The 19357-nt window shown below is 36.7% G+C and overlaps 1 protein-coding gene across 4 annotated transcripts in view; it reads left to right on the forward strand.

The window, feature by feature from the left end:
* specc1 (sperm antigen with calponin homology and coiled-coil domains 1) overlaps positions 1-19357 on the forward strand; it is a 299764-nt gene that overhangs the window by 61484 nt on the left and 218923 nt on the right. For all 4 annotated transcript variants that reach the window (XM_039757048.1, XM_039757051.1, XM_039757049.1 and 1 more), the window contains exon 3: positions 18037-18172. In XM_039757048.1, coding sequence (XP_039612982.1) covers positions 18037-18172 — 136 coding nt within the window. The remainder of the gene's footprint in view (positions 1-18036; positions 18173-19357) is intronic.

The following is a 19357-nucleotide window of genomic DNA, read 5'->3' on the forward strand; positions in this document are numbered from 1 at the left end:
CATATATTATTCATTACAGCAAATAAGTTTCAGGAGCACCTGCACCCTATCTTTATTCCAGAAATTGCTGAAGCTCCTTTAAAACTACAGGTAAATGCTATACACAGTGAAGTGTGTAGACTTTTTTCTTTGTAAAGCCGTTAGCTGTCATATTGCATGTATCCACAAACCCAATAGCTTTCTTTAACGTTGCCTCTTTGAATAAAGCAAATGCACACAGCCACAAGCTCTCATTCACATTCATCTATACTAATAAAATGCAAAGCCCTCACTGACTCACTCACTCACTGACTGATTCACTGACTTATCACTAATTCTCCAACTTCCGGTGTAGGTAGAAGGCTGAAATTTAGCAGGCTTATTCCTTACAGCTTACTTACAAAAGTTGGGCAGGTTTCATTTCGAAATTCTACGCGTAAGGGTCATAACTGGAACCTATTTTTTCGTCCATATACTATAATAGACTTCTGCTTTCGATGCCGCGGGAGGCGGAGTTACGCCTCCCACGTAATTTAGTGCCTGCCCATATAAGGCCGTCCGTCAGCAGCAATCCAATAGAAACACTGACCTTAAATATTCACAGGTGAAGGACTGTGCTTATGCAGAGGAAGATGAGATGGTCAGGGCAGTGTTTGGCACAAACTCAGCGAAACTGTGAGAGAAACTTTTAAGTGCCGGGTCTTAGCTAACATTAAATACAGCCGTGCACATCGCACGAGATAGCACCAGCACAGCTGGGAACCTTCGATGCATGTACACCGAGCAGCTCACATGAACTGACGCAGTGCACAGACAAAAAGCAACAGTTCCAAAGAGTGCTGAACAAAAACCGAATTACACAATTGAGAAGGCAGCAAAAAATATGAAGCGTGTGATACATACAAGCATATTCATAAGTACAGCTATTTCGGAAACAAAGCACACGGTGGAAAAAGTCAATGTCCCGCTAAAGTAAGACAGTGTAAAAAAAAACCCGTGCATGCAGTGTGTCATGTCTCAGATAAAGAGGAAGATGAGCTGTTTATTGATGCAGTAAGAAACGAATCAATGAATGAAACCTTTACCTTATCTTTACAACGATTGACAAACACGGAATGTAACTTGAACACAACACATCCTACAAATACGAACCTGATTGAAAGAAATAATGATAATCAAATCCTTGATGACAGCAACACTCAGTAACACTCACAAAACAATTACTGTATATTGTACTGTATATTATCATGTTACGTTATTTTTAAAATGTTCCCTTTTCTTTTTCATAACTTCTTTAACACACTATGAATAATGGATACTTTATTCGCCAACAATGATTTTTTTGGTAAAGCCATACTCAGTGTATTCATTAGATGAATGGTAAAAAAGTAAGAGTGAGGGGAGGGTGACTTATTGGGGCAGGCAGGCGAAACCACAATAGCACACGGGCTCGATGCATTGGTGCGCGTCAACTCAATCTGAATTGCGCGATCACATTCGAAAAAATATATCTTTTCAAGTTCTATTTAGTCGACACAAATATCTTTGGTTGGAATGTAAGGCGAATTTACTCTTTATATTTGTATGGTGAAGAAAAACTTACGTAATGATGCCTACATTTAACTTACATTCCTACCAAAGATATTTCTGTCGACTAAATAAAAATTCCTTCTATTTAAAATTTAAATAGAACTTGAACAGATACGATAGTTCATAATATCCATGCAGACTTGCATGTAAGAGCGGGAGTCATCCATTTTAACAAACAGCGTATTGCACTGATACGAAATAGCCTGCCCATTTAATTATTTAGGAATGGATAAATAAATTAAGATTTTGTACAAAAATGTTTTTCATTTTTCTTTCTTGATGGATTCTGGCACCCCCAGCAACAGTTGCTCGCACCCCAAAGAGTGTATATATATATATATATATATATATATGTATGTGTGTGTGTGTGTGTGTGTGTGTGTGTATATGTATATGTATATATGTAATTATGTATGTATATGTATATATATGTTTATATATGTGTGTGTATGTGTATATATATATATATATATATATATATATATATATATGTATTTGTGTGTATATGTGTGTGTATGTATGTATGTGTGTATATGTAGATATGTATATATATATGTTGTAGCAGATAGAGGCGTGGTCTACCTCTAACACCCTCAGGTACCACTCTGAACACCAGGTGAAAGTATAATACTTATTATTTTTATTACTATATAGTGCACCAAGCACCCTCCACTCCACACTCATAAACCACAAATAGCAACACTATTCTCTTTCCTCCTCGCCCAGACACTTCGCCCTCCTACCTCAGTGTCTGGACTGAGGCATCGTCCTTTTATAGCCCCTGACCCAGAGGTGTTCCTGTCCCAACAGTCCACAGTTCCTTTTCCCTTCCGGATCAGGGCAAACAGTCCTTTTTTTCAACCCGGGAGCACGTCGTTCCTTCCTGTCACATGACCGTGACGTACTCCCGGGTCATACGGCACAAAAGAGCCCATAAGCCCCCCCACAGCGACTCCTGGTGGCCCCCAAGGTATCCAGCAGGGCTGTGTATAAATACTACAAAGTCCATGAGGCCCTGCTAGACCTCGGGGCACTATCCTGCTAAGCCGGCAGTCCTCCACAATGTATATATATGTGGATGTATGTATATATATGTATATATATATATATATATATGTATGTATATATGTGTGTGTGTATATGTATATGTGTATATGTATATACAGTATGTATGGATATGTATATATATATGTTTATATGTGTGTGTGTGTGTATATATATATATAAATATATATATACTAGCATAATACCAAGCTTATGAGAAGTAGTGTGTTAAAGAAGTTATGAAAAGAAAAGGAAAAATTTTAAAAATAACGTAACATGATTGTTAATGTAATTCTTTTGTCTTTGATATGAGTGTTGTTGTCATATCTATATATATATATATCTATATATATATATACAAAGTATATATATATATATATATATATATATACATAGCAAAATACCCATGCTTGGCAGCGGAGAAGTAAAAAGAAAAGGAAACATTTTAATATACATACATACATGTGTACATATATACACACACACATATACTATGGGGTGCCAAACAGGCAAATACATTGATTTTGTGAATATATAAAGTCAGCGTCAGAATATATAAAGTCAAAACTTGAATATATAAAGTCACTGTCGGAATATATAAAGTCAAAACTTGAATGTATAAAGTCATCGCTGGAATATATAAAGTGAAAACTTGAATATCTAAAGTCAGCGTCAGAATATATAAAGTCAGCACTGGAATATATAAAGTCAAAACTTGTATGAAGTCAAAACTTGAATATATTCAAGTTTTGACTTTATATATTCAGAAACAAGTATTGACTTTATATGTACCGACGCTGACTTTATATATTCAAGTTTTGAGTTTATTTATTCCGACAGTGACTTTATATAATCAAGTTTTGACTTTATATATTCACGAATGACTTTATATATACAAGTTTTGACTTTATATAGTTAAATGTAGTCATCATTGCGTAACTTTTTCTTTACCATAGAAATTTAAAGACTAAATTCAACTTCCATCCCTAACAAAGATATTTCTGGCGACTAAATAGAAGCTACTTATATCCAAATTCGAGCTATTGAGCTGTCGCCTGCCTGCCTGAATAAGTCACCACTTGCTTCGCTCTTACTTTTTTACCGTTCATTTAATCATGGCTAGTGGGAGAAAAATTCTAAAATGGAAGGAGGATTACACTGAGTATGGCTTTACCAAAACAATTATTGATGGCAAATCAATTATTCGTAAAGCTTCAATTGGTGATCCGCTGCGAAGTGCGGGTATTTTGCTAGTCAACAATAATAATATAGTTTTTAGGACATGCATACAAGTCTGTTTTTATTTGTTCTTAGGAGTAGGGAAGCAGCAGACTATATATCTGCTATATATTGTATATCAAAGCTAATCATTTCTGCATTTCGTAGTAATTTGTGAAGACAATTCTTAACTTTGGAATTTTAGTTAGCTATTTAAACAATTCCTATTTTTTCCCCTGATTTAGTGCCTCATTAGCTTTCTGCGGAATACAATATCTTGTTTTGCACAGAACATTATGATGTCAAAAGCTACTTTGATATGCTAATGGTTTCTTTCTAAAAAACATTTGTTTTATCTCTATTTAGTTAATTTGAAACAATACCTTTTCTTTGATTTTTATGTATCTGCCTGTATGCATCAAAACCTTGCTTGAGCATTTATGTGCCATTTACTAAGCTGATGCTTAAAACAGACTTGACTGAAATGCTTCCCATCTCTGAATCCATTTCTCAAGAATATTGTTTGATCACCACAGTGTAACTCAGGAAAATATCTGTATATTTACAACATACTGCATCTCCAACCAGGCTGTATTAGATCTAGTTACATATAGTATACCAGCACAATGAAAATCTGCATGATTTTCTGAATATTGTGGTTTCTGGAAATTTTAGTAGTTCTGGTTCAGTCACTTATTTATCCATTCCTGACACTTTGGATGGTGAAGCTGAACTAGCTGTCTTTTCTGGAGATTTACAATGAGTTTGTGATGTTTCTGCAGTCTATGAGGACTTTGACTTACTTTTTTCCAGTACTTTAGCTCAAGATGCAAAGTAGGGCTTGCTTCATTTAATTTAGGGTTCTTTATGAAGAATTTGTTGTGTTTTGATTTGCCATTGCCATGTGGGTTTCTTAAATTCATAATAACAGAATGCTATATGATGCAAATTTGACAAGCTAGTCTAAATCATTGAAAGCAAACTGCCTAACAAGGATGCATAATTGAGGAGTGAGCATAAAATAATGAAACTAATAAAATAACATGACTTTACCAGCACTAAATAATAATTTAATAAAAAGATTGGTCAGTGTTGTTCAAGATTTAAAAACTGCACGTTTATTTGTTAAATGGAGCACTCATGTAAAATGTGCCATGACATTTTAGTGAAGCAATTACTTTTTTTGGGGTGTGTACATTTCTCATAAAGATATTTTAGGCCATCACCTCTGTAGTTGTACTGTATTTTAACATTTAATCAAATTTTGATAACTATAAAGTAGAAGCCACAACAGGTTGTGACTTCTGCAGCCTTTGTTGTGCTTCCTGGAGCCATAAACATAGACAGGAGAAGGCCTGCTTTAGTCCATGACAATACAAAAGGTAAAGGGTTGAATCTTTCCAAAGGAGATCCATTAAGAGTCACTAAAAAGAATTGATGACAAGATTTGTTCTTGCAATTTGGACTTTTTGTTAGATTCATTTGTGAGATTCCTCATTCATATTCACCTGACATGAGTTGAAGAAAATGTAAATGTCCCACTGAACAAGTGATTCTTCAGTACACATGCTCTTTGGAGAATAAAGTGCATGCCACAGTATAATTGGGCCTTGTTGTCCATACTTGTAAACTCAACACCCAAATAGCCTACCAGAAAAGAAAGTTTAACCTCCACCAAAAAGACGTAAAAAGATAGTTTTTATTTTTTATTTTAAAATAAAAGCTATAATTTAAATAAATTTTAATCATTGTCCCCTCAGAAAATTAATAGATGATTTTTCTTCAGAGCCCCAGTGTTTAGCACTATGTTAATCTTTTTTGAGGTTTATTAACACACAGTGTGTTTGTATGGGAAAATATTACAGGAGAAAGATTCTTCAGTCTGAGACAGATTTATAGAAATAAAGAAAAAACAGCAGTTATTTGATTGTTTAATATATCCATTCATCAATCAATTTTCCCAGCCTACCTTTTCCTTAGAAAAGAAAGCGTAATTATAAATAAAAGAAAGCGTTTATTTTTGCATGCTGTTCTTTTATAAAATGTATGCTTTTTTTAGATTAGCATGTTACTAGTAGCAACAGCAAAAAAGTACATGTTGTACTATGCAATGCAGAGACTGAAGTTTGAAATGCAGAAGCTGAATTTTGGCATTTAAATGAAAGGTTTATATATATATATATATATATATGTAAAGATTTGGAGTGTAATTGTTTGTATGATGCAAAGACATTATTTATATACAAAACTCTATTTAATCCCATATGTTTTCCAAACATTAAAAACTGTAAATTTGAAAAAGTGAAAAAAGGTGGTTATTGTGTAGAGGTGTCACAGATGAAATATTCTCTAACTTGAAGTGCTTCTTACATTGGTTCCATATTCTGAGTGAATGGAGGACAATTGAGTTGTTAGTCCATTGACAATACCTTGTGTTTAGTGGTGTATAAAACAAGGAATATAAAGAAGCACTGCAGGATTTCATTTCGGTTGTAGACCAAGCTAGTGTGTGTTTGTATATTTGTGTCCATGCCCAGGTTTTTATAGCTTGTATATTTGCCGCCAAGTAGTAAAATTGAAAATTCGGTAGAGCGATGCCACTTTCTGATTTAGGTTGTTGTAGCGTCACCCTTTCAAATTCCAAGTAAATGAAGTTATGATTGAATCAAATTTCTTAAAAAATTATTTGTTCATGTTGTGGTAAATAATCAAGCACTGACACAACAAAAAAAGGTTTGGGGAAGCCTCCCATATAATTGAAAGTTGGCTGCAGATGCAAAAACTTTGATGAAATGGTTTTTACAGATGAGTCCAAAACAGAACTGAATAGGTTAGCAAACATGGAAGATATACTGTATAATTAAAAAACAGGAAGAGGAGGGATCGTGGGACCAGAACTGGAAATGGGGTAATCGGGCTGCGACTTCTTGGGATTCATAAGGAAGTGACGTCTTCTGGGGCGGAGCCCGGTGGTATTAAAGCATTTGGTCTGCAGAAAGATAAGAGAAAGGATTAGTGCACTCTGCCACCCCCTGATCTGACCAGGAATTACCTTCTTTTGCGTGGATGTTTTGAAATAGAAACAGAAGCTTAGGGAGGATATTCATCTTCATCTTCATAGTGTTAATTTTTCCTGCTAAAGTAAGATGTGTTGTTGGTGATCTATACTAATAAAAGGCAAAGCCCTCACTGACTCACTCACTCACGGACTCACTCACTCACTGACTCACTCATCACTAATTCTCCAACTTCCCGTGTAGGTAGAAGGCTGAAATTTGGCAGGCTTATTCCTTACAGCTTACTTACAAAAGTTAAGCAGGTTTCATTTCGAAATTCTACGAGTAACGGTCATAACAGTCAACAACGTCCGCCATGTTGAACTTTCTTATTCATGGCCCCATCTTCACGAAATTTGGTAGCCGGCTTCCCTGCACTAACCGAAACCAATGTACGCACTTATTTCGGTGGTATGATGCCACTGTCAGCCGCCATATTGAACTTTCCAACATCACTAATTCTCCAACTTCCCGTGTAGGTAGAAGGCTGAAATTTGGCAGGCTCATTCCTTACAGCTTACTTACAACAGTTAAGCAGGTTTCATTTAGAAAATTCTGCACGTAACGGTCATAACGGTTGACAACGTTCGCCATGTTGAACTTTCTTATTTATGGCCCCATCTTCACGAAATTTGGTAGGTGGCTTCCCTGCGCTAACCGAAACCGATGTACATACTCATTTCGATGGTATGATGCCAATGTCGGCCGCCATATTGAACTTTCCAACGTCACTAATTTTCCAACTTCCTGTGTAGGTAGAAGGCTGACTCCATCTTCACGAAATTTGGTAGGCGGCTTCCCTGCGCTAATCGAAACCAATGTACATACTTATTTCGGTGGTATGACGCCACTGTCAGCCACCATATTGAACTTTTTAATATCACTAATTCTCCAACTTCCCATGTAGGTAGAAGGCTGAAATTTGGTACTTATTTCGGTGGTATGATGCCACTGTCGGCCGCCATATTGAACTTTTCAACGGTCTTTGTTACTTATGGACCCATCTGCAAGAAATTTGGTACGCGGGTTCCCAACGCTAACTGAATCCTACTTACGTACATATATACATCCATAGCTTGCAGCTCGGTCACCGTGTGAGGCGGCATCCCAATGCCTCTCACACTGTTGGCTGCCTGCCTATATAAGGCCGTCTGTCGCTCCAGTCTCTACATTCCCTTCCTTGCTTCGCCACGGGATTCACGTCTCCCTGCTGATAACTACAGCCTTTTTATTTAATCCACGGCTTTTCCACTGTATTATTGTTCATTACGATTATAGTTATTGTTAAGGTATTTTAGACTTACTTTACATTGTTCAGGTACCCATTTCCTTTATCATTCCAACCGTACCCCCATTAACATGTCTATCGAGGTGATCACCATCGATCAAAGAACTGTCACTTACCGAGTGGTTTCCATGCCCAGAGATGCCTTTTACATTTTCTTTATTACATATTGCACGGCCATATCAGGCTCACTCTTGATATCCGGAGGAACATTGTGTCTTATGTATTGAATGACTCGGACAGGTTCAAGGTGTGGACTGATGATGGTACAGGAGATAATTATACTACACAGGAGCACTATAAGAGTGAAATGCTTAAGCCCTTCACCTATGCATCTGCATGTGAGTTGATGGCTGCCACTGAATTGTTCGGTTGTCGCTTTCAAGTGTACCGAAATGGCCAAATATTTAACACCTTTCGACAACCGCCAATGCCTCTTAAACATCTTAGATTGACAGGTGATGGTTTCAGTAATGGACACTTTGATGTTTATGGATGTTTAAACTCTCAAATGCTGGATGTGTTTTTTTGGTCTCGTCCGATGCGAGAGATGGGCGTCTGAAGTGGAGCTCCACTAGCAGTGGTGCTATTTTTCATATTATTTGCTTATTATTCTGAGATATCCTGTATATATTCAACTCGAGAGGGATTGCTACAGTATATGTAAGCACATATAAATATGGCCAGCAAGAAGGGGGGTTCGAAAGAATCGAAAACTAAGACTACATACAAGCTGCGATCAGCAAGCCCCAGTTCAAGATACAGCCTATCAGAGACAGACCTGGATCAGATGGGCGAAAGCACAGACTCCTCGGGACCACGGTCCGCTACATTGTCGCCGGCTGAGAGCGAAAAGGGGAGTGAAGGTGCAATCGTGAGTGCAGATGTGGATAGCTCGCCGATTGGAGAAGATTACCTGAAACTGGAAAGGGCCGGGAAGTCCGCAGCTTCAGTTACGCAATTACGCGAGCCTGGAGCAGCGGGGACACCGGCTTCAGCAAAGTCTGCTTCATCTACGGTACAAGAAGGCACAATTGAGCTATGTGAATTGAAAGTGTTGCTCGCTGAGCTCACGCAAGATATAAAGAAAAGCGAGAAGGCTAATGAGAAAGCAACGGCAAAGGCACTTGAGAGACTGAAACAGGAATTGAAACAGGAGATGAAACAGGCCAATGAATGGCTGCGTCAAGAGGTGCAACTTGAACTTCGACAGGTGCTGGGTAAAATTGAAGAGCGCATTCAGGAAAACTCGGTTAAACTGAGCATGCTTGCTGATCAATTGGAGCATCTTAAGGAGACATTCACGAATCGGATCGATATGGCCGAACATTTAGCTGCCAGTGCCGAGGAAAGAGCAGTAAATGTCAGTTCCGAATGTAAAAAACTCGGAGAAAAACTTGGAGACAGACTGGCTGCTTTAGAAGATGGGAGTAGAAGGTATAATGTCAGAATTGAAGGCCTGCCGGAGAATCGAGAAAGTTCAAACCCTGTGAAATTCGCAGCTGAACTTTTTTCTAAAATAATCGGGGGCGACTTTAAAGCAGAATCTGAGATAGCAGCGGCTTACCACGTATGCGGATCAAACACCGTCAGTTCGTTTTGAACGATTATCATTTAAGCTAGAGGTGATGGCACTCCTCAGAAACAAGGAAGATATTATATATGAAAATAACCACATTCGTATCTTCCCTGACTTCTCTCCAGCAACAGCTATTAAGCGCAGCCTTCTATAATATTAAACAGCGGCTACGGCAAGCCAGTGTCAAATACAGCCTCCTGTATCCGCAAAACTGAAAGTGGAATGGCAGGTCATTTCTATGTCTTCACTAGCAAGGAAGAAGCAGAAAATGAATTAAGAAAGCTGATCCCGGGACTATTCTGATACATAATAGTGAGTCATGGCGGTAAATGATAAAGCTAGGATTAATAATCTACTGTCTGATCTATTTGTTTTAAAATATGGGTTTTATCAGCATATATTCTCATATATTTGTATTATTACTTAGTATTACTAGGGCGCTATATGTTTATGTTTTATTGTGCTTAATTACTTTTTCCTCTTTTTTTTTTTTTTTTTCTTTTCTAATTATTTCATGTGTACCCTAAAGAGACTGTTCAATATCATACCCTTGGTTTACTGTTATTGCTATTACTGCATTAAGACTTGTTATGCTTATTTTGGACACATCTTTAACACCATCACCGGGTTTATTGTCTGGGGATATCATCTTAATGTACTAAAATTGCTGAAGTCTATATATATATTTTAAGTGCAAAATTTTTTTTTTTTTCTCTTTTAAAGACTATATTGGTAACAGATATCTCTATCTTTTAACCTAAAGCGCCACTGCATGGGGCTTGTTGTGCTTTGGGCGTGCTCTGTCTCTGGGTATGTCAGAGGACTGGGACTGCGTGAAGTGGGTTTTAGCCTCACTTGGGGAGGCAAAAGGGAGGGTGGGGGTTAAGGGGAAGAGAAAGAGAGCAGGCTTGATCTATACCTAATCTATCATCTCAATCTTTATAATTATAACTATCAACGTAATAATAAGCTGCATGGCAACAACTCTTGGGGAAATAGGAAATTAAGACCTAAACTATTTCACTTCCAGTTAAGACTATAAAATGACATCAAAAACTCAGAATCAGTGTCTCCATGATGGGACAGTTAACTTCGTAAGCTGGAATGTTAAAGGCCTGAATCACGAATTAAAGAGAAAGAAAGTACTTTCTCACCTAACAGGTCTAAATGCTAAAATAGTATTTTTACAGGAAACCCACTTACTAAGCAAGGATCAGTTCCGGCTGCAAAAAGACTGGACTGGCCAAATGTTCCATTCTAGTTTTACAAGAAAACTAGAGGGTGGGAATTCTCATACATAGAACAGTACCATTTGTAGCATCAGATGTAGTATTGGATCCTGAAGGGAGATATGTAATGGTCATGGGAGACTTATCTAACTGTAAAATGATTTTGATAAATGTTTATGCACCTAATGTTGATGATAAGGAATTTATACAAAATTTATTTGCATCCATTCCCAATCTGAACACTCATAAAGTTATAATGGCTGGGGACTTTAATTGTGTTTTAAATCCACTTTTAGATAAGACTTCCTCCACAGGGGGAACGAAACTAACACCGCAAAGATAATTACAAAGTTTATAACTGATCACAACTTATCAGATCCCTGGAGGTTTTTAAACCCAAATTCAAGAACATATTCTTTCTACTCACCAGTACATCATTGCTACTCAAGGATTGATTACTTCTTTATAGATAATAACTTCTTGCCTAAGATTAAATCTTGTAAATACGATGCTATTGTTATTTCGGACCATGCTCCTATGATCTTGGAGCTGAAATTACTAAGCCCCATACACTCACCCTGCAGATGGCCTCAACCGCTTCTATTAGCTGACGAGAATTGTACTGAATTTATATCCAAACAAATCAAATTCTTTCTAGAGACAAATACATCCCCTGAGATCTCTGCAGGAATACTCTGGGAAACTCTTAAGGCCTTCTTAAGAGGACAGATTATCTCATATCTTTCCCACAGAAATAAATCCGAAGCGAAGAAAGTAGCAGAGATAAAAGCGAAATTACTAAAATAGATGAAGAACATGCCAGACTACCAAGCGAGACTCTACATAAGAGGAGGCAGGCTCTACATTCAGAATTAAACCTCTTGACAACTAAAGAAACTGAACAACTAATTTACAAATCCAGACATCATTACTATGAACATGGAGAGAAAGCTAATAAGCTTTTAGCGCAACAAATTCACAAGCAAGATGTACGCATAGCGCAATCTCGTAATCACTAACACGAACGGAGATAAAATCATGAACACAAAAATAATGCACACTTTCAGAGACTACTATAAATCCCTATATACTACTGAGTTTAAAGAAGACAATATACAATCTAATGCATTTCTGGATACATTACAGATACCACAAATTGACGCTTTTAGTGTGGAGGAACTTGATAAACCTCTGGCATTATCAGAATTACTAGATGCTATAAAGTCACTCCAAGGTGGAAAAGCAGCAGGCCCTGATGGCTACCCTGCAGAGTTTTACAAGAAATTCTCCTCTCAGCTAGCTCCCCTCCTATTAGCAACATTTACAGAAGCCAGAGATAACCAATCTCTTCCACAAACCTTTCGCCAAGCACTAATCACTGTCTTTCCAAAACAAAATAAGGACTTATTACAATGTGCATCATACAGACCAATTTCACTTCTGAATAACGACGTTAAAATACTCTCTAAAATCATAGCTAGAAGGATGGAGAAAGTGCTCCCTCGTAATATCACAAGACCAAACTGGATTTATTAGGGGCCGACACTTATCTTCAAATCTTTGACGCCTGTTTAATGTAATATACTCACCAACTAAATCAAACACCCCAGAAATATTATTATCATTGGATGCAGAAAAAGCATTCGACATGATTGAATGGAAATACCTTTTACTATTTTGGAGAAGTTTGGGTTTGGCCCAACATTTGTGCATGGATTAAATTACTGTATACTAACCCAGAAGCTTCAGTTTGCATCAATAACATTTGCTCAGACTACTTTAAACTAGAACGTGGCACAAGACAAGGATGCCACTTGTCACCACTGCTGTTTGCATTGCCATTGAACCACTGGCAATACATTGTCGAAATACTGATCAGATAAAGGGGATTAGCAGAGAAGGACTGGAACAGAAAATCTCATTATATGCAGATGACATGGTACTGTATATATCGGACCCAGAAAATTCTGTGCCTGCAGTCTTAGCAGCACTCACAGAATTTCAAAAGCTCTCTGGTCTCAGAATTAATCTGAATAAAAGTGTACTCTTTCCAGTGAATTCTCAAGCATATAATATTAGATTAGACACCCTACCTTTTATCATTGCAGAACAGTTTAAATACCTAGGGGTAAACATCACAAGTAAACATAAAGCTCTTTATCAACAAAATTTGGTCGTCTGCATGGAAAAAATTAAACAAGACTTGCATAGATGGTCAACCCTTCATCTCACACTAGCTGGAAGAATTAACACTGTTAAGATGAATATTCTTCCTAAGCTCCTTTTTATTTCAAAACATCCCAATATACATTAATAAATCATTCTTTAAGCAATTAGATTCAACAATAACCTCATTTATTTGGAATTCAAAACATCCACGCATCAAAAGAGCGACCCTACAAAGACAAAAGGCAGAAGGCGGCATGGCTCTACCTAACTTCCAGTTTTATTACTGGGCGCAAATATACAGGCGATAAGAACCTGGACACAAATAGAAGAACATACACAGGCTTGGACCGCAATAGAAGTAAAATCCTGCAGTACTTCTTTGTATTCCTTGCTCTGTGCTCCAATAAACACACGTTATCGGCAATACACTAATAACCCAATTGTGCTCCACTCACTTAGAATCTGGAACCAATGTAGAAAGCATTTTAAGACGGAGAAGCTTCTATCTGTGGCACCCTGCAAGAGAACCACCTCTTTCAACCTTCACAAACATATGCAGTTTTAATATCTGGAAAAATTTGGAATTAACTTGCTTAGAGATCTTTATATAGACAACGTCTTTGCATCCTATGAACAATTACATTCCAAATTTAACATTCCAGCTACACATTTCTTTCACTATCTTCAAATCAGGAACTTTGTTAAACAGAACCTTCCAGATTTTCCTCATCTTGCACCCTCATCCACGCTGGAAAAATATTGCTCAATTTCAAGGAGTTAGACTCCATCTCTACAATATATAAAATCATTTTACAATCCCTTCCTTTCAAAGATCCAAGAGGACACTGGGAAAAGATCTCTCAATTAATATATCAGAAAAGGAGTGGAAAGTAGCAATGCAGAGAATTCACTCAAGCTCCATATGCAAAGCATACAATTATACAACTCAAAATTATATATCGAGCACATCTGTCTCGACTAAAACTCTCAAAATGTTTCCAGGGCATGATCCAACCTCGAGCGTTGCAACCAAGCCCCAGCCTCACTAGGTCACATGTTCTGGGCCTGCACCAAATTAACATTATTCTGAACAAAAATTTTTAATTACCTTTCAGACAGCCTTGGACTCACAATCCCTCCTAACCCATTAACAGCTGTGTTTGGGGTTCTTCCAGAGGGTCTTAAAGTGGAGAAGGACAAACAAATTATGATTGCATTCACTACACTGTTGGCACGCAGACTTATTCTGATAAACTGGAAGAACCCAAACTCTCCTCTTTAAGTCAGTGGGAAACTGATGTGTTATATTATTTAAATTGGAAAAATCAAATACTCAGTTAGAGGATCTGTACAGACTTTTTTCAAAACATGGCAGGATCTAATCAGTAATATTTTAAAATAAGTTTATAAAGCACAGAGAATTTATTAATTTAGGTATGTTTACAAGCCTTAAATTTTACACTGTTTGGCTTGCTCTCTCTCTCAGGGTGGGGATCGATCTGTTCTTAACACAATTCTTTTTTTTGGAAAAACTTGATTGCTATGTATGGATTGTAATAAAATTAATAAAATAAAAAAAAAAAAAAAAGCTGGATGTGAAGTTATCGATGAAACCGGTTGTATACTTACAACGCTTGACAGATGCCGAATGTCTCTTCAACACAAGTCCTACAAATACTGTCATAATTGAAACAAACCATGAAACTCAAACCGATTATGACAGCAGCAATCCAAGCTGTGAGATTTGAAACAAGATTACTGTTCACATGGCCAACTGTACGTTGCATGCTCAAGAGTAAGCTCAGTGCACAGCTTGGTCATATTACAACCGGAGGGCCAAACTCACAATGTGGTATACAAAGAGATCCTTAACAAATAATTATTGGTATATTTTCCCTCAGTTTAAAAAGGTTTAATTTTCTTCTTAATAAAAATTTTAAGGCAGTACTTCGCTGCTGCGAAGCGCGGGTATTTTGCTAGCTATTGATATTACATTATGAACTTCCTGCTTGTGGATTTGTTGAGCTAAGTTCTTATTAGGCTTCTCTCCGTGGTCATAGTAATGATTTTGCGATTTTAAAAATAAGTTGTTCCGTTTCTTTTGTTGTCAAGAGGTTGAGTTCTGATTGCAAAGCCTGTCATTTCCTAAAAATTGCCTGGTTTGGAGACCTGGCGTGTTCTTGATCTATTCTGGTAATTTCATGGATTAATTCTGAGGTCTTCTTGGTTTCTGATTTTTTTTTTTGTGGGTGACATATGAGATAATCTGTCGTCTTAAAAATGCCTTCAATGTTTCCCATTTCTGCAGAAACCTCTGAGGATGCATTTGTCTCTAAAAAAGAATCAATATGCTTAGATATAAATTCTGTATAGTTCTTGTCAACTAATAACAGGGTCAAAACTCCAGCTGCAAGATGAGTATGTGGATTTCATTTCCATGATCTGAGGGACATGGTCAGAGATAACAATAATGTCATACTTGCAAGACTTGATCGTGAGCAAGATATTGTTATCTCCATCCATCCATCCATCCTCTTCCATTTATCCAAGGTTTGTTCGCAGGAGCAGCAGCTTGAGCAGAAAGGCCCAGACTTCTCTATCCCCGGCCACTTCTTCTAGCTCTTCCGGGAGAATCCCAAGGCATTCCCAGGCCAGCCGGGAGACATAGTCCCTCCAGCGTGCCCTGGGTCTTCCCCGGGGCCTCCTCCCGGTTGGACATGCCCGGAACACCTCACCAGGGAGGCGTCCAGGAGGCATCCTGATCAGATGCCCGAGCCACCTCATCTGAATCCTCTTGATGCGGAGGAGCAGCGGCTCTACTCTGAGCCCCTCCTGGATGACTGAGCTTCTCACCCTATCTTTAAGGGAAAGCCCAGACACCCTGCGAAGGAAACTCATTTCAGCCGCTTGTATTCGCAATATTGCGAAATTGTTATCTATAAAGAAATAATCAATTCTTGAGTAGCATTGATGTACTGGTGAGAAGAAGGATTATGCTCTTAAGTATGGATTTAGAGATCTCCATGGGTCTTATAAGTTACGATCAGTTAAAAACTGTGATTATTTATTATTGCTCTTGTAGTTGAAGACCTATTCCATTCTGAAATCAATAATATTCCTGCATACTGATTCATGTCTTCTGATTGTACACACATTGCACATAGTCCTTTAAGGACTGTTCAGAAAGGACCAAACAAAAAATGAAGAAAAACATTACACTTTAGAAGTTATTATTAAAAGATATATAGTATGTTATTATGTTTTTCTTAAAACTATAGTTCAAATGAAAAGTTATAATGTTGCTAAGATCACCTTTAGGGAAAAAATTATTCAGTAGAGCATTTGATCTTGGTCTCAAATAATATCTTATGCCATAACTCACACAATATGACACATGATTTGGTGCGAACCATGATTTGGTGATGAGCTCTGAGTCCTTCTCAGGCCACTGAAGAGACTGTAGTGCACATCCCCTGACAGGAAATGTCTGGCCGCATGCAAACCGAATGGGGCACATGCACACAGGGTACACATGACATTGCAGACATGGACTGAACCCTAGTTACATTGACGCAAAGTCACAGTGACACGTTCACAAATAACTCCAGTACAGTAAGGTACTTTCTACACACCAATGACTCATATGTAGGAATGTAATGATGCACTCTGCTCACGATTCAGTTTGATTCATGATACTGGGTTCACAATTCGATATATCATGATGTTTAGACAAAATTTGAATGAAGAAAACCTATGATTGAAAAGATTTTGTTTATTATTATTATTTCTGAGACAATACCTTTTCTATGCATTTCAGAGAAAACAATGCATTTCCTTACAACTACTTAAACATTATGGTAACACTGAAAGTCTTCTGCATAATATAATAAAGCACAACACACTTAATATTCTGCTTATTAAATAATTCTAATTATTTAAAAAGTTTTTTCTTTCCAAAAAAAGTACAAAAAGTAATACAAATAATTGTGTGGTAGAGCAAAGCTTAATCTCCTTTCTTAGCCTAGAATATCAACAATTTCTTTTAGGAACACAGGCATATCCACATTTTCAGGTAGCAACTGTGAGCTTTGGGTATTCATAATATCTCTTTTAGTTAATGTGGTAGAAATTGACATCTTAATTAAAGAAAGAAACTTATCCTGTAATAGAACAAATCTGATAAACCCTTCTTTGGTGCAGATAATAAAAACATGTTTTATATTTTATTGCTGTTGCCTAATTAAGAGATTTATAACAGAATGTAAAACGTTTATCCAAAACTGAGATATGATTATTTATTTTTTACACTGTTGACAATGCAGTAAAGATTTTGAAGTTCTATGTCTAATACTTTTTAAACTGTGTTTAATGCTTTGTGCAGAGAAAATAGCAGAGCGTATAATAGTTTGTCAACCTTGTATTTCTAGAATCTAGCACATTTTTAACAATTTACCAGTGCAATATTAAACATAACTTTGAATAAACCGCTGGTATACATGAACCAGTCTTTGTATATTTTTTAAAAGTTACCTCCAGTGGTAAAGCAGAATCAGAAGTCTTTTGCAGTTTGTGTGGATATGTGAATGAGTGTGGCCAGAGATTGACAAGTGTTCAGTCTGTACGTGACTCCTGCATTTTGCCCAGGATAGACTCTTTATGACCCAGAACTGCAAAAATCAGGTTTAGAAAATAAATGGAGATATATTTACTTTTAGTGTAATCCATTACAAGCACCAGAATTTAAATCCACAGTATTTTACTTTGGGGAAAAAATTACATTTCATTGAGATTGTTTCTCTGCCTTTTCAGGATATAGTCTTGTAGTATAAGTCTCTCTCTCTTCCTCTTTCTATTAAAAGACTTAATGATATTTTTTAATTTCTGCAGCTGAAGAGAGCTAGCAGTGATGATGCTTTGGCTAAACCAGGACTCAGTGCAGCACTGGTCACTTCCCGGTTAAAGAAGACCATGACATCAGAATCTATCTCCGAACTGGCAGATAGCAAAACAAAAGTCATCTCTGGTAATAATCTCATTAATTTGATGTTCCCAGTCATAAAGTACTGTTTTAAGCTTGAAAAAGTTTCTTAATGTTCTAATTAATATTTTAGTTTCTAATTCAGTTTTTCATAAGAATGGTTTTGCAACAAACATTAGCTCTGTGGCTGACTTGTTGAGAATATGCACTCTAGGGCTGTTTAATTACAGTTAAGGTAAAGCATAAAGTATCAGTTTGTGGAATCATCCAAGAAGAGTGTAAGTCAAGTTAGGAAAATATCTGGCCATTCAGCCCAACCCATCTTGTCCAGTTTACCAAATCTTTGCAAAAATATCATGTTCAGATTTTTTACATAGCCATCTCTAAGATAAAATTAAGTTTTTAATTGAAACAGGGAAGACAAAAGCTGACATTAAACATAATAGAATTCTTAGCTCCTCCTAGCAACTTATCCTTTGAAAAAGATATGTTGTGCGACAGCTGGTTCACTTATAGTACTTTCCTACATTGAATTAAATGATTATACATAAAAGAGAAAACTAGTGGTTTACTAAGAATAATAATAACTTTATTTATATAGCATTTACAGTATATGCAACCCAAGGTGTTTTCCACAGATTAATCAACAAAAATAAAGATATAGCACATTTACTTGTTTTGTTATCATTAACTTATACTATGATAATTTCTAATAAATGTAAGTATACTAAATAGAAAATCAACCAGGTATTGTCAAGCAAAATTTAACCAATAAAGTGCAAAGCAGACCTTTACTCTTAACCATAAAAAGTTTTTTTTTAATTAAAATATTTATACATTAAGCTAGACAACAGAACAACCAGATCTAATTATTATATATAAATATATAAAATCTACATTTTACCTAGACATATGTACATGGCAACCCATTGAGTAGAAACAGTTAAGTGAATGAAAAGTTACAAAAGCAAATAAAACCGGTTTCATTTGATTTAGGATGTAGATAGAGGTGTTCTTTTTTTTTTGGATTCCTGGATGTGATTAGTTGACCAGCTGACACAGAGCAGAGGAAAACAAAAACACCTATGTTGGGCTATAGGAGAAAATAAACCTCTGGATGGCCATTGTCAGAAAATAGAAGCAAGCAAATCAAATAGCAGGTCTGATGGTAATCAGTTTCTGCTTCATGAAAGTAAGAATAACCTGGGCACAGTTGATACAATTAACAAA

Source organism: Polypterus senegalus, chromosome 6 (assembly GCF_016835505.1).
Source record: "Polypterus senegalus isolate Bchr_013 chromosome 6, ASM1683550v1, whole genome shotgun sequence".
In the NCBI taxonomy this organism is placed as follows: Eukaryota; Metazoa; Chordata; class Cladistia; order Polypteriformes; family Polypteridae; genus Polypterus; species Polypterus senegalus.